Genomic DNA, 16,894 nt, shown 5'->3' with positions numbered 1-16,894 from the left:
GAAATAGTCTGGGAAGCAGGGGTTTTATGTTACCCAAAGTCTTACATTTTACACTCTTCTATTATTTCTTCTTCTATAAAATGAAAATAGTTTTCTTACGTTCCCAAAGACCACTGGAGCAGTCTGACTCAGTATGAGCAGATTGATGGCTTGAATATTTTTTGAAGTCTGTAGAAAACCGGAATTTCCATACTAGAATTATGTTGGTGAAAGAAGTAGATGGCCTACCAACGTAGCACCACCCTATATATAATTTTACAGACATTTTATATATATTTTATAATATATTAATTTTACACACATTTACATATATAATTTCATCATGCTCTGACTAAAAGAAAGTTACTTTAGATACATACTGTATAATTGTTATTTATATACAATTTGTTATATATCTACTATTTGTTAAATTTTCTTTCAGATATTAAAGAACGATTTACAAATTATGTGCTTTTGCTAATAGTGTGTCTAAGAAACATGGAACAATTTTCTTGGAATCCAGGTAAGTAACTCTTAACAAATACGGTGCCTTCCAATTTTACTCTTGAACCAAAAATCATTCTCTTCCATGGAATAAAATGAATATTGCAGAAAACTCAAAATGTTTAGCTGTTCAACTCTTTGGGTGTTGGAAATAACCGTTCCAGTAGGACAGATTGAGTGTGCTTTCTGTGGTATGGTGGGAGGCAGACCACGTGCCGTGGTGTTTGGCCCGTCATTTCCTGTGAGCCACACAGCATCTCTATAGAGCTGTGTACCCAGTGGGTGAGTGGACCCTGTCGAGCACTGCAGCTTCCAAGCCTCTTTGCTGATTTTTCTAACTGTAGTGTGCTGTGGTTATCTAAATACAGTCAGATCTTTTTCATTTTACGGTTTCACCAGAAGAACTTTTACTCTTTCCTAAAATTTATCTTTTACTCATTCACTGCCTATGAATTAGCATTTTGAATAAAGATAAATTAAAGAAATATAATGTAACGCAGTAAACTTTGTTACCTTACACTCTCTGAATCAAGGCTGGCAAGGAAGTTGTTGAGATTCCATGAATTTTCATCAGTCATTCAGCTAGCAGACATTCACTAAGTATATGTTATGTGCTGGGCACTGGCACAGGGAAGAAGGACTAAGATGTGCGTAGGAATCACAAGCTAATAGAGGAAATAGATAGGTAATTATAACGCAGTCTGGTGGTGCTGAAGTCAGCTTGGTGGGAAATGATCAGGTATCTCAAGTAATTTAGAACTTTTTACGTCTGACATTTCTGTATAACCTTGTTCTTAAGCATCGAGGTCATGTTTTGCAGTTTAGTACCCCCAATGCCGTGCATGTTCTAGGTATTTAATAACTTCTTGTTAGTTTTCAGGTGTGTGTGAAACATCAGAAACAGATGTAAAATGAGATATGTGATCTTGGAAATATATTTCCAGAAGTTATTTTCTTGTAGAAAGCATACAATCAAATGGTATATCTTAACAGTGGCTTGACGTCTCATCTGAATAGATCCAAAGGCTACTTGACCTGTGGTAGCAAAGCCCCTCCTACACACACACACACACACACACACACACACACACACACACACACACACACACACACACACCCCTAGATTCTCTGCATAGCTGGATTCTTGCTTTATAACTAAGTCAGCTAACAGATGTCCATGAGAGGCAGTAACGGGTGAGTGTGGCTGGTCCCAGCAGAGCCCGCGTGGGATCAGCAGTCCCTAAACAGCGGTATTGTTGCGCCCCAGGATAGTAATCCCTAAACCTGCTGACAACTGGATGTTTAAAGTCGTGTTCTCATTTGTACTTGATTTTCAACAAGTTGTCTTCGTTTTCTTTGTGAGTATGGTAAGGGAGCACTTCTTTGTTGGTAAATTCATCATTCTTTCACTCTTTGTTTTTTTTAGGTTTAAAAAAAATTTTTTTTAAACCAAATACCACTTACGGAAGCTTACCCTAAATTCCCAAGATGATGAATAACATAGAAATAGTACAAGCTTTCCTGTATGCCTGGCCCATTGCTATGCACTTCACATCATTGTCTCATTTAATTCTCATAATGGTGAAGTGTGGATACTGCTATCTTGTAGATGAGGAAACTGGAACTTAGGTAATTGCCAGCATCATCTAGCCAGTCAGTGGCAGAGTTTATTGTTGAACGAGGTTCCCTGATTCCCCAAACCTCAACAGGATGTGAAACTCCCTAAGACTGCCTTATCTTGTCAGCAGGCAGAGCCCCAGCTGGGCTCTCTCCACCCCACCTTCCAGCTTCCAGTGCTGGGTTGCTACAGGTCCCTGCCAACAATTCCGATCCTTTTCTTGCTCTGTCCCACTCATATCCTTCTTCAAGGTCTAAGGAGGTTATCTGTTGGCATTTTTTTGTCAGGTACTTGGTACTGAATTGACATTCTAATAAATATGGTAAAGGTGAGCAAATCTGACAAATAACATCTGTATGACAGTGAAATAAATGATTGATCAGTATCTTTAAGTCTTAGTGATCAAGGAGGGAAAACAATTTGTTCAGTTGACTTCAGCACATGTTCCTAGTAGTTATTCACTGTCACATTAAGGCAGCCAGAGAGTTTTACAAGGAGCCTGCTTAGTTAGCCGTCCCGCCAGTCCTCCCGTGCTGGTCCGGAAGGAAGCCGGGGGCTCTGCTCACCACCGTGCCCCCTTCAGTAGGGGTTGGCGCAGAGGAAGCACAGAATAAATACTTGTTGAATGACTTATCCTTTTTCTGGATAAAATAGGGCTCTTCTGATAATTAATTGAATGCTGGTTCTCTCTCTATTATCACTTAATGAAAACGTTATAGTTTTGCCCTGTGGAGATTGCAGGTTTCTGTGGTAGCCTGTGATAGGATATTATGGATTCTCTTCATATTAAGAGATTTAATTGTCTCTCTTCTCCCCTACTTTATAGATCATCTCTGGGTGTTGTTTCCAGATGTCTGTATGGTGGTTACATCAGAAATCGCTGTGGATATTGTAAAACATGCCTTTATCACAAAGTTCAATGACATTACTGCAGATGTATGTATTTTAATAAGCAGTTCAGTGTTTGCTGTTGACTTCTGGTTAATATTATAAAGTTGTAGAAGAGCAACTTTAAGTTTACTGCATTTATGAAGAAAAATAGAAAAGTACTACTACTTTAAAGTTAGCATTATAATTTTAAATTTCTAAAAATAATTGTACTACTGAAAGTACATTATTTCAATATTAAACAGTTCTGGTTCCATACATTTGGGTAGAGGTATAGATTGACCAGTAGTTGAGATCAGGGTGTCAGTAGCTCAAAACCATTATAAACTGTTAATAACCATAATAATCTGTCTACTTAAACTGTTTAAAAATCACATTGTTTCTATTTAAAACATTAGATATCAAAACTTCTCTCTCTGCCTAGATGTTTAATATTTTATATTTAAAAATTGATTCTTTTTCTGTGATTATGAATAGGTTTCTGATAAGTCCTAGAAGACAAGAGCCTTATATTTTTCTAGTGAAAGCATTTGCTGGAACTTTGAGAGATTTGTTTTATATTGTAACCAGGTATTCTGTAGAATTTCCAGAAATAGAAATGGGGCTTTAGGCTGGTTGTAAACAAAACGTAGACAAGTTTTCTAGTGCAGTCCTCATTCCTACCTCAGGCCCAAAATGAATAGTAATTTCACCAGTTATCTAGATTTGGTTTGGTTGTGCTTTGTCTTAACTCTGATGCTTATTTTATTTCAAAAGGCAAAGGCTTAAAATGTAATGCAGTTGCAGCTGCTACAATGTGATGATTGGATTATGGGGTTTCTGAATGTTTTAATATACTTGAATAAAATATAATTTTGCACTTTTTTGCATAAACGGTGATAAAGTAATTTTACCCTTTACTCTCTTGGCTTCCTCCAAACAAGAATCCCTTTTCATGGGATCATTTTCTCAGCAACATAAGTCAAAACTAATAGGCTTGATTCTAATACTTCGTGCAGTTTTTAGTGGAATACAAGTGCCTTCATAACTATATTCTCTAACTCAGCTTTATATCATGTTTAGCATTCATTTTTCTAAGAAGGCATCATTATCATTAGATATATAGTAATAATAATTTTTAAAGTGTTCATTTAATTTAAATTTTCAGAATTATTTTCTGTGCCTTACACTACTTAAAATATAACCACTCCTCCCCAAATTCTAAACTCTCAGGATCATAATCGTTGAATATTTATCCCTCTTTAAGAGAAACCTTTACAAAGCCTGTGAACTTACCAGTTGGGAGAATTGAGGCTATGTTTTACCTTTATTGTAGGAAAACGAAATAAGAGAAAAAACTACCCAGATGTCGCTTAGTTAGTAGCACCTTCTTTCTGGCTAGTTATTGAACATCTTATCTACAAGGTAAATCTTTCCACGTTGTATGTTTGCACTATATTACGTAATATTTCTTTCTTACTTGTCTTCAGGTCTACAGTGAATATAGAGCCAGCCTTGCTTTTGACCTTGTTAGCAGTCGACAGAAAAATGTGAGTATTATATTGAAGACATAGTCTGAAGTTAACTGAACAATGGTTTAATTCAGCATGGGATATTAATTAAGGGAAAGCTAGGTAAACTTCCTACTTATCTCTGTTCTTGACACTAAGTGTTTACAAAATAATAAAAATAATACTAATCTGTAACGTTACGTAGGGCATGGTTTCTGCAGTGTTGTAACAGTTATGCAACTTTGTATTTCAAACTTCTTATGAACACTTAGATGGCCACATCATTTTTTACTACGTCACACTGTAGGTGCTAGGTTCTCGCTCACAGCCTCACCTGTTCATAACATTTGCTGGTGATGAGTGAATTGTACTTTTTAAATGCTGTTGAATCCCGTAAATCCTTTTCTCCTTTCTCTGTCTAGGCATATACTGATTACAGTGATTCCGTGGCACGGAGGATGGGGTTTATTCCTCTCCCACTAGCTGTTCTAGTAAGTCCATACTTCTTTTCCCTTTTTTATGACGAGATGACTGTCATTATAGAATATTAACAAATGGATTATCAATAAGTTTGTTTTAAAAGGACTTGATATAAAAATTAAAGGTACATGACTTAGAAGGAAATTTTGTTTTATAGTATCTCCCTTTTGGATTTTGAGCCATCCAATAGGTGAATGCTATTACGGCTCTATTTTATGTAATGGCTTTCCTGACAAGGAGAAGCTCATTCATTTGGCAACGATTTTTCTTTTAGAGTGGAAATACCTAGTGATAGGCATCGATGTGGCCACTGTAACACATATTGGTGGAAGTATAAGTTGATCCAGCGTTTCTAAAGGGCACTGTGACGGTATTATGCTTTGATGAAGTAATTCCAGTTCTAGGAATTTATCCTAAGAAAATAGTTGTAAAAGGCACATGATGATTTATAGGCAAGGTTATGCATTGCAGTGGCATTTGTAGGAGTAAAAATTTGGCAACAGATGAAATAGATAAATTTGGTATGCACACATGAAGAAATACTCTGTGTTCGTTATAAGCACTACTTCTTAAATTTTTTCCGAAGTTTTTACAAGGAGATTTTCTACTGTTATACACAGGAAACATCATATATATTTTTTAAATAATAGCACTGAAATTTACTAGATCAACCAAAAAAATTAGTCATCAACTTCTGATATTTTAATGAATTGCTCAGAACAGCCTTGCATATAGTTACTATAATATTTAATTAAGGCTGTAATAATGTTAATTAAGAAGATTTGCTGGCTGCACTTATATATGATTATATTCTTTTCTGGGGGGGTTTTGGGGGTTTTTTTGTTGTTTTTTTAAACATTTTTGGCTGTGTTGGGTCTTCGTTGTTGCACACGGGCTTCCTCTAGTTGCAGCAAGTGGGGGCTCTACTCTTAGTTGGGGTGCATGGGCTTCTCACTGCAGTGGCTTCTCTTGTTGCAGAGCATGGGCTCTAGGTGTGTGGGCTTCGGTAGTTGTGGCACACGGGCTTCAGTAGCTGTGGCTCGCGGGCTCTAGAGCGCAGGCTCAGTAGTTGTGACACACGGGCTTAGCTGCTCCACAGCATGTGGGATCTTCCCAGACCAGGGCTCGAACCTGTGTCTCCTGCACTGGCAGGCAGATTCTTAACCACTGCACCACCAAGGAAGTCCCTATATTCCTTTTTGGCTACCTATTCTCATATCAAAACAAATGCCATCTTTTTGTCAAAGGACATCTGAAGTTCTCTTATAATGCAGAGTCCCATAGAAATTAACTAAGAGAGGTATAAAGAAGTTGTAGATTATACTAACTGTAGTTTTGACCAGCTTGCGTAACTTTTTTTTAGAGGATGGATGATTAATAGATTTAATGTTATTTAAACTTCAGCAGGACTCTTCTAATAACCACATCCTAAATGTTTTCAGTTGTATTAGGAGCTTGTTTTTATTATGTACTAACTAATTCGGCTTTCTTTTGCTTGGGAAAAGGAGCTCCTAGAATTTTGGAAAAACAGAAAATTTTTCAAGAGTAAAGTTATTTGTTAAAGGTTTAAGAGATTGATGAAATAGAATTTAAAATTTTTCTACATTTGTTTTCTACAACTGGAAAAAGGATACAACAGTGTGAGAATAAACCTAGGTTGCCTGACTTTTTTTTTTTTAAAGGATTGGTTAAGTGGTTGGATTTAAGTGTGTCCCTGCTTTGCCAAATAATAATTATTTATCTAGTAACTTATTTGCCAGAAAACTCGATTCATAATTAGTATGAATTTTTTAAATTAGTAGATTTTTTAGATTTTTCTTCAGTCTTTGTTTTACTCTTTAAATAAGTTTTTATGGTTGTTATATGAAAAGATTTAAGTTTAATAATTGATTAGCAGAACACTTCTGGGAAACCTCCTGTAGTTTCAAAGGGGATTACGTAGTTATGCGAGGATCCAGCAGGTTTTCTTTTGCAGCGCTTTTCTCACAGAGCGCCAGAACGACACCCTAGCTTTGGCAGAAATCTTGGGGCCCTGAAGAATAAGCTGAGGCCTCAGTAACTAAGATAATTCTTTAATTAAGGCCAAGAGTGGCAGTGTTTCCTTGTAAATGTTACCGTTGGTCCTAGAATGAATTCATATCCAAGAAAAGTAAAATAAATCATATGTTAAGGTCTCAAGGAAATTGGACTTGGGACACATGTATCTTAAAGTTGCCTAATAATATACTGGGTAAAAATGAAGTCGTTTAAGCCTGGAATGTGATCGTTGGTTTGCCTTTCATATTAATGAATAAAATTCTAGAACCATGTTACTTTCCATCACAGATGTTTGTACGACAGGTCATTTCCCCATTAGAGACTGTGACAGAGATGACGACTTCCATATCTTTCCTCATCGTGAAATTTTATTGAATATATGGCAGTCCATTCTGTCTATCTCCTCCCAATTGCTCTTTTATTAAAAGCTTTTTTTTTTTTTTTTGGCGGTACGCGGGCCTCTCACCGCCGCGACCCCTCCCGTTGCGGAGCACAGGCTCCGGGCGCGCAGGCCCACGGGCCCAGCCACTCCGAGGCATGTGGGATCCTCCCGGACCGGGGCACGAACCCACGTCCGCTGCATTGGCAGGCGGACTCTCAACCACTGCGCCACCAGGGAAGCCCTATTAAAAGCATTTTTAAAATGTCATTTAAAATGTATCTTATGATATTTATTTAGAGACCCTTCCATTTGATGATAACATTACTAGATAAGGTCAGTTATTTTCCCTGATTTTCTATTTTCACCAAGCAGTCCCCCTATACCCTAATATGTGGGCTCATTATTAAGCTGAACCTATAATGTGTAAACATTTTCCAGCAACAGATCCCACCAGATTTATTCAGCAAACTTCCAAGGATAGTGCTGTTACTCCTATGTTTCTGTAAGATAAGTAAGAAAATAGGTGTTTCATCGTAACTATCCAAAGGAGGCAGAACGTTTCTGGCCTTTAAGTAATTAATTTTGTAATAGTATTTAGTTTTTTTAAACAGTACAAACCCCCTAAGGTTCCCTTTTCTCTCTCCCCCTGCAAGTCATTGGGGGTTCTTAGAGAGTCAAAGAAAAAAGGACAGAAACAGCAGGAGTGAGGGAAATGCCCACTCAATGCTTCTAGTTCTGGTAGGGACACATGCAGCAAGATGAATTCATTTGTATCTTCCAGAATAATTTTTATGTTAAAAGTCAGCTGATTTGCATCTATGTATTAACATACAGGTAAACATGTCATTCATGAACTAGGTATAGTGTCTGACTTTAGAGTCAGCAGTTGAACGTGGCATTAGCCACAGCCATCCTGGATTTGTCTAAAGAATCCAAATCAACCACAGAAGCTTTCACAAGCAGCCAGATTCTGATATGAATCAACAAAACTAGAACTGCTTTCTTCAGTTTAGACAAAGGCCACAGGTATGTGCCCAAAGTGTTAAAATCCACATGGAGAAATCTTTATTTAAATATTAACTGATAACTCTGTTTGTATGTTTTGTTTATGTGTTTTGTTGTTTTGGTTTCTTTCTGGCTAGCTCATCAGAGTTGTAACAAGCTCAATTAAAGTGCAAGGAATCCTGTCTTACGCCTGTGTCATACTCTTCTATTTCGGGTAAGATTAACCATTCTTGAATATGTTTTTGGTTATACAGTAAAGTATAAATGCAAGATGTGATGGAAGCTAATAGCAGCTAAATCATAACAATATACCCATCCCAACTGTCTTGGGTCTCCCTTGACAGCATGTATCTCCAAATGTATTTGTGACTCAGTTAAATTCTAGTTAAATTAAATATGCTGTTTGGTAGTAGTATTAATAGCACTTTAGATTTAATTTTAATCTTTTAGTAAAAGCATTTAAAGCCCTTTCTGCCTAGGACTTAAGTTTCACCCGTGTTTTATGATAAAATCTGCCATTGTAATCAGATATTGTTCTGTGTTTTAAAAAAATCTTTGTTTCTACTATGTTTGCCATACTGATTATTTAGCATGCTCTAGGCCTATGTCATATAAACCCAAAGGAGATGCAGAAGTGTATCATTTCTCTGCCTGTGACTGGTTAAACTTTTATCCGCAGATTTGTTGGTCTCATGCGGCTTATATCTTGTTGGGAGAGACAAAGGGTAACAAATTAACAACTAAAATACTTTAAGATAGTAGTAAGCGGTATGAAGAAAATAATATAAAGAGGCATTTTTTGCCACTGCTAGTTTTTTCATGATGTGAATTTATGATAAAGTAGCCCCGCCTAGCTTTAGGTTCACTTACTTTAGAAGAAAGGGACCCCATCCCTGGTCCCTGTGCTCACGTGCAGTGGCGCACCAGGTGGTGCATCAGGAGCCGTGCTCTGGGCGGCAGTCAGAACTGAGTATCTCGAGAGGAGAAAGTGAGGAGAGGATAAGCGTAGCGGTAGTGACCTCAGCCAGAGATTCACCCAGAATCTGCCCCTGGGATGAGGTCCGCTTTCCAGAGACATCTGGGTATTTCCAGTTCCACGTTTTGAGTGTGTTTTCTACACTGCTGTCTGCCTGCTAACTGACTCAGCAGGTGCTCCAGAGGTGTCTGATGCAGGATCCCAGGAGCAGTCAGTTTTCACCATCTCCACCAAGTATGTGACTTACAAATAAACCTTCTACGCCCTCAGTGCCGCGTTCAGGCTACGCGGCCAATGTCAGTGATGCCCAAAGCAAGATGTGGTTCTGCTCGGATTGCATACCATTTACTGTTTGAATGAACATAGAAATGCTTTACTGTATTAAGGTAACTTTCATCAGTTACTGCCATTAAAAAATGTGAGATCCTCCTTCCCTGGCACAGATGCTCACACTGCCCTCCGAAGTTCTTAGTATCATTCCTTGTTTATCTCCACCCTGCCAGGCAGAGAGTGTGGGCAAGGATGGCCGGCGGTCCGGCAGACCCCGGGAAGGGCCTGGGCTTCAGCTCTGAGGGAGGTGAACCACTGGAGTCTTGTGAGCACAAGAGTCCTGTTTGGGTTTTGTAAGCTTGAGATCCTACTAGACATCCCCTAGTGGTGTCAAGGAAGCAGTGGAAGGGCTGAGTAAGGAGGGCGGGGGAAGTTGGGGCCGGCGGTAAACCTGGAAGAGTGGCGCGTGCACGCGGAAGGTCCTTGCAGCCTTGGGTCCATGTGAGGCCCTCGGTGCTCCGGAGTAGGGAGTGGGGAGGCCGGGGAGAGTGAAGGAAGCCTGTTTGCTTCTTGTTTGACCTCCTTCCACGTCCCTCTTCGGACTTCCCCTCACTGAAGCGTAGTTCCGTGTCACTACCAGGATTTCGTATCAGGCCTAAGAAATAGCCACCCCCGTCTTCACTCACTGTAGAACTGACCGTGAGGTCCTTGGTGTTGTGCCATTTAAGGGCCCCTATTTGTGTGACGATACCAGTGTGAAGAGTTTTTTTCAGAATTTTTGCCAGATTTGTTTCAAATGCCTGAAAAGGTTATATACCTTTTGGCCCAGAAATCCCACTTCTGTAATTATGTGTTTTGGAATTTATCTTAAGGAAACACGGATTTAACGTAAGTTTTCCTAACCAGAAACTTTTTAATAGAAGCAAAATACTAGAAATAGCCTAAGTAACCAGAAATTAAGGGCTTTGAGGGGCTTTGTTATATGATAACCAATATAGTGAAGCATTGTGAGACCATTAAGATAATGTCATTAAGGAACACCAGCGGTTCTGGAGAATATTCATGATGTATTGTCATGTCAACAGCAACGATGGTAATAAAATAACAAATTTTGTCGGCATTTCTGTGTGCTCAGCACTGTTCTGAGCACCTTACTGAAATCACCTCTTTATGGATTAACTTGTTAGGAAATTCACTCAGATCCACACAGGTCCTGAGCAGTGGAGTCAGGATCCGAACCCAAACACTTGGCCCCTGGAGTCTCTGCACTCGCTCTGAACTCCAGTCCCCTACTGCCTTCTGAAGAGACCCCATTTCTGGACAGTGAGAAGTATGAATAGATGTACATTCAGAGCAAAAATGACTGAAGGATAATATACCAGATGTCACAGTGATTTGCACTGGAGTGTGGCATTATAAGTTTTTGTTGTTTTTCATCTGCATTTGCTAAATGTATTTGTTTTGTAATAAAAGAATAAATGTCAAACAATTTAGAACCAGGTGAGACTTCTAAGTATAATTTCTTCTTATAAAGAAAACTAAGGAGTTTTTCAAAAATGTTCCCCCATGGTAAAGAAACCTCCAGAAACTCGGGTTTTGCATAAGGAACTGGACCCTGCGGCGCCTGGGTGATCCTCTCTCCCCCTCCCCTCTACCTGCCCAGTGACTGAGAGGGACTCCAACAGTAGTTGGTCGTTTCTTTCCGGTTTTAGGTTGATTTCTCTGAAAGTACTGAACAGCATTGTCCTGCTGGGAAAATCATGCCAGTACGTGAAGGAAGCCAAAATGGAAGAAAAGTTGTTTAACCCTCCCCCAACCAGCGCTCCCAGCAAACCGTCCAGTAAATCACAAAATAAATGTAAACCCTCTCAAGGTAGGTTTGCTTCTTTTTATCACTTCTATGAATCATTCTATAATGAATTAATTGTCTGAACTCCACTTAATAAAAAAATCACTGTTCAGTCGATGTTTAGCAGTGCTTTCAAGATTGGATTTCGCTTTGCTTAGCTGTTGATTTTTAATGTTTATGCTGTGGATCTCATCACAGGTGCCCCTAACGCAGTGCTCCGAGCTTTTTCACTCCTTCGTTGGTTGTTCGGTAGATGATTATTGGGCACCTGTTACCTGACAGGCCCAGGGATACAGCAGTGGGGCAGGCAGAGCTGGATCATCGGGGAGAGAGAGGGAGTGGATGTGCACTATGGCAGGTGGCTGTAAGTGCTGTGGAGAAAACTAAAGCAGACTCAGGAGAGGGACTGTGGTGGGAGTTGGGGGCACTCCCCAGCCGTGAGGAGCCGGCATCTGGGCAGAGACCGAGCCTTCCAGGGAGGAGCCTCCCAGGCACAGGCCATGCATCCAGAGGCCCCAGGCAGGAACATGCTTGGCGTGTCAAGGGATAGCCTCTCCCCCGAGATCGGGAGGGACTGAAAGGGGGTCCAAGAGGCTGCCCAGGGCTCCAGGTCACCCAGGGCCCTGTGGGCTCTCGTGAGGATCTCAGCTTTTCCTGTGTGAAGGGGTTGTTGCAGGGCTTGGAGCGGAGGAGTGACACGATCCAGCAGACATTTTAAAAGGACTGTTTTCAGTCTTTGTGGAAATTAACCTCAAGAAGGGGGAGCCCAGAGCTTCCCTGGTGGTGCAGTGGTTAAGAATCCGCCTGCCAATGCAGGGGACACGGGTTCGAGCCCTGGTCTGGGAAGATCCCACATGCTGTGGAGCAGCTAAGCCCGTGTGTCACAACTACTGAGCCTGCACTCTAGAGCCCACGAGCCACAGCTACTGAAGTCGACGCGCCTAGAGCCTGTGCTCCGCAACGAGAGGCTACCGCAGTGAGAAGCCCATGCACCGCAAGGAAGAGTAGCCCCCGCTCACCGCAACTAGAGAAAGCCTGCGTGCGGCAACAAAGACCCAATGCAGCCAAAAATAAATTTATTTTTAAAAAAAGAAAAGAAGGGTGAGCCCAGAGGTGGAGGCCAGTGGGGAGCTGCCTGGCTCAGTGCATGGGTCAGCATGTGAGCGGGCAGGCTGACCAGATTCTGGGTGGGTTAGGAGGGGCCCAGGGCTTGCCAGTGAGGTTGTGCCGTGGGAGAGGAGTTGAAGATGATTCCAGGGCTTCTGGCCTGGAAGATTTGGAGGAAGAACTGGGGCAATGTGTGTGACAGGTAGTATATGAGATGCTGGAGATACAAAGGTAAATAAATCATGCTTTAGCGCCTCACAGACTGACAGGGGAGACAACAAAAGTGGATAATCCAAATTGGTGAGTGAGGTTATAGACAGGGGCGTGGAGGGCACAGAAGAGGGGCCCTTCCTGGAGGTGGTGACGCCTGAACTAAATCCTGAAGGGCGAGAAGAAATAGGCCCAGGTGAAGCCGGGGCACGTTAGGAAAGGGACCAGCGTGGGCCTGAAACAGAAGAGAACTAGTGGGTCAGTATTCCAGGCGTCAAGTTTGTTCTGGAAGGAATAAGAGATGAGACTAGAGCTGGGACGGAGGCCAGTCTGAAGAGAGAGCCATGCTCGTCATGTATGCTTTATTTTAAAGTAGAACAGAAACTTGTGATTAACTTGAAAATAATTTTTAATTTTAAAGAACACATAAGTACCATTGGTGATATGGGATTGCATTCGTTTCAGCTACTTGGGTAGTTCATAATGGGTCCATATGTGTTCTGTTAGGCTAGGCTCCTTCAACACAGTAAGAAACTAATAACCATCAGTCTTGCTTTCAAGAAGCCTCCAGTTGAAGAGGGAATAAAACCTGTAGCACACACTGCAGTTCAAGTTCACTGGCTCCAGAGCCCTGTAATAAGAAGTGCATTTTGGGCGGGTGCCTTTGTGTCTGGTCAGGATGTTTTGGAGGTCAGGAGACCACTGGCCAGAGACCATTCAGGAAGATATTGCAAGTCGGGCAGCTCGGACACAATTTGCATATGAACAGAGGGGCTGGCTGTCAAGACAGCATGGAGTCTATCATGTTCCAGAAGAAGCAAAGGACAGCACGAGGGAGGGACGACCAAGAGAGATGAATGTATTCATCGTCTCAACCGTGGCAACGGTTTCAACAGGTGTATATATGTGTCAACACTCATCAGATTATCCATTTTAAATATGTATCATTTGTGGTATGTCATCCTTACCTTGATGAAGCTGCTCTTATAAGGACTGAATGTATGATTCAGAGATTGGTGGGTCCAGGCCCCCAGACCACTGCTCCTCAGGCCAGGCTCAGGATCGCCATGGCCCAAAATACACATTAGAGGTTTTGTCCATTGATTTGTTTTTACTTCTGATTTGGACTTCCTGGACATGAAATGCTGACTATGTCTAATGTGACTACACATAAGAGGTGGAACGGATTAGAGTCTACTTAGCCCTGATGTCCTGAGTTTAGGGAACAATGTTAATTTTTCAGCTCTGGCAACAATCTTATTATTGGTTTTATAGGAGGAGGGTTGTTACATAGGAGTTCTGATCTTTCCAGAATCAGGTAACAGTGTTATTTGTGTGACGTGATCCACGTAATAGCTTTTATATAAAATTTTGGATGAGGAAACAGAAATAGTGTAGCTTCTGAGTTTCATTATAAACTCTGGGGCTTATACAGCATGCTATTTGGCTATTATTCGCTTTATTCAAAAGCATGGATAATCAGCATTTCTTTTCAGTACCACTATATTGGTAAGCTTGTGGTTATTATAAGTTGGGGGGAAACCCTCTTCTAATTAAATGAATCTGTTTTTCCACAGAAGAAAACCTGTCTGCTTCAGTCACCAGCCAGCCTCTTCATCAAAAGGAAAATGTCATACCACTACTTGTGACAAGCAATTCTGATCAGTTCCTGACAACTCCAGATGGTGACGAGAAGGACATAACGCAAGAAAACTCTGAATTAAAACACAGATCCTCAAAGAAAGATTTGTTAGAGATAGACAGGTTCACAATTTGTGGAAACCGAATTGACTGATTTCTGTAGCTGCGTGTGCCAAAGATACAGAGTCCCGGGGCAGCAGATGCTGTGCTACCAGGATGGACAGATGCTGAAAATGGCACTTAAATATTTATTTAAGAACTTAAATTATTAATGGAAAGCAAATCTTAGTGTCCTTCTTCCAGTGGTGTGCTCTGGCTGAAGGTCAGGTCACGTGAGTCCGCCAACAGTGACCTCCAGCCTTGACTCCTTGGAAAACTTGACGGATTAGGAAAAGTTCCTCCTGCTTGGCAAAGCAGCAGAATCTCTCTGGGCCCGACAGGAGCAACACGGACATCACTTTTGCTTTGTCAGTCTGTGCTTCCAGAAGATCGGATTTTGATGTGAGTCCTCTTCAGTATAAGGATATACCTGGAAAACTGTGAAGCTCTTAGCACGATGCTCCCTTTCCAGCCTCACTCTGTTTCCACAGTTTTCAAACGTCACTTCATCTGCCAAACCATTAAAAATAATAATAATAATTAAACTTAAGTCAAGTGTTCTTACCACCAGAATAATCTTTGAAGATGTACCTGAATTAATCAGAATAAAAAGCTACCTTAAATAAGACATGATGAATAGTAGCACTTTATAGAGAAAAAATAAAAGACCCTAAGCCAGTTTATTTTAAAAATATTAATTAATGAAGGTTATGCATCACTGAGAAAATGTTTCATAATTTTTCAGTTTACCCTTTACAGCAAACGTGAGCTGTGTGTTGTTTCATTGCAGTGGATAAAATAGGAATTCCCTTACAGAAAGGCACTTCCTATGCTGAGAAAGCGGAGCAGTGTTAACTTTAACTATAGTTAACTGGTTTCACTTTAAACTAATTAATTGCTTCCTAAACTGTTACAGTTAAAAGGATTTGGTGTCGAACAGGCTGAAGAACTGTCAGTATACAAAATTCAAAGGTGTCGACTTCAAGTGGGTTTTCCAAGCAACAGTTTTGAAGTCCATCTTCTAGCGGATGGGGCAGCATCTTGCTCCGGCTTCTGGAGTGCATGGGTGGGTCTGTCTGTGTGCCTGCGCCTGGGCGGGCCTGCGTTGTGTGGGGAGGTGTGGCTGTCACGTGCACCTGTGCCGGGCTGGGCAGGCTGTGTGGGGGAAGGGAAGTGGGGTGTTCGGGGCGTTCAGCTGGCTGCCTGGGTGTGGACAGGTGTTTGTGCGGGGATGTTGGGAACAGCGGCCAAAAGGTGCTTTTTGGTTTTGTTTGAGATCAGTATTCCATTTCTGCTTAATTACTGGTTTGTGGCCCACGTCATAGGACAGGTTATTTTCCACCACATTTTACCTTGAGGAACCTTTCTGCACTTCTGTGAAAATTTTACGGGGTCTAATTTCAGAATGTCCAGGTGTTAACCGTTAACTGTTAACTTCCTTTGATGGTTTCATTTTAAAGTTCAGCTCTTGTGCTGATATTTCCAGCACATGACGTGCAGAAGGTAAATTGTAGCTGGTTTGTCTGTTTCCTGGGTGAAATGTGAAAAAGCAAGCTTTAATGCTTTGGCTTGTTCCTCTGAAAAACAAAAGTGGATTTTAGTGTTTCACATTAAAGCTAAAGAAATTGAAATTAACGTTTATGTAGGGTAAAAAAGAAAATTGTACAGAAACGCTTTTGTGAAATCAGGAACTATTTTAACTTAAAGATGAAAGACTTTAAATTGTTTTGTGTATGTTTCAATGAAGGCCCGTTTTAGGATTATTATTCTTTTTTCCATCTTCTCTTCACCAACATAAGGAACAGTGTCTGTGAGGAATGGGAACAGTTTGGGGATAACTTTGCCAAACATAGCCCTGATCAGAGCAAAAATATGATTTGGGTATATCTTTCAGTTCAGCTTGAATTACTCTGTTACTGTGCTGTCATTTTTGAAAGATCTTTTTTTGGCAGAATATATTGGGAGTTTGGAATAATGTTCATTTCTTCTGTTAAAATGGCATTCAGTACTAATTTTATAAGTGCATCTTGTGTGAAACTCAATAAATTCAATTTTATAATCTTTTTTAAAAAGGTCACTGAATTTATTTTAATAATATTTATTACTGTATTCAGTGGAGTGAATTTCCCACTCTATAATAAGAATTTACTTCCAATTCACAAGTGACAGGACTGTCTAATTTGAATTATTCTTTTGGTTTTAATGGGAGAAAAATGTTTGATTTTTGTCTTTGGAGGAAAAAAATAGGCTGGGTCTTGATCATAGACCATTTAATATCTCTCAGCAAATTAAGGTACTTCATTTTGCAGCTATTTGAATGTCACACCATGTGTTTTTCACATCTGGGAGTCAAGTTTAA

General features: G+C 40.4%; 1 protein-coding gene across 1 annotated transcript in view; it reads left to right on the top strand.

Annotated features, from left to right (window-relative positions):
* TAPT1 (transmembrane anterior posterior transformation 1) overlaps positions 1-16,607 on the top strand; it is a 63,975-nt gene extending 47,368 nt beyond the window's left edge. The window contains 7 exon segments of the mRNA XM_032632817.1: positions 422-502; positions 2,928-3,037; positions 4,459-4,518; positions 4,902-4,970; positions 8,521-8,597; positions 11,342-11,502; positions 14,373-16,607. Of these exon segments, the coding sequence (XP_032488708.1) occupies positions 422-502; positions 2,928-3,037; positions 4,459-4,518; positions 4,902-4,970; positions 8,521-8,597; positions 11,342-11,502; positions 14,373-14,590 (776 nt within the window). The 3' untranslated portion in view covers positions 14,591-16,607.
* The last annotated feature ends 287 nt before the right edge of the window (positions 16,608-16,894 follow it).

This window comes from Phocoena sinus, chromosome 5 (genome assembly GCF_008692025.1).
Source record: "Phocoena sinus isolate mPhoSin1 chromosome 5, mPhoSin1.pri, whole genome shotgun sequence".
NCBI classification, from domain to species: domain Eukaryota; kingdom Metazoa; phylum Chordata; class Mammalia; order Artiodactyla; family Phocoenidae; genus Phocoena; species Phocoena sinus.
Note: the sequence above shows the minus strand (reverse complement) of the source record. Positions and strands in the feature narration are given on the sequence as shown.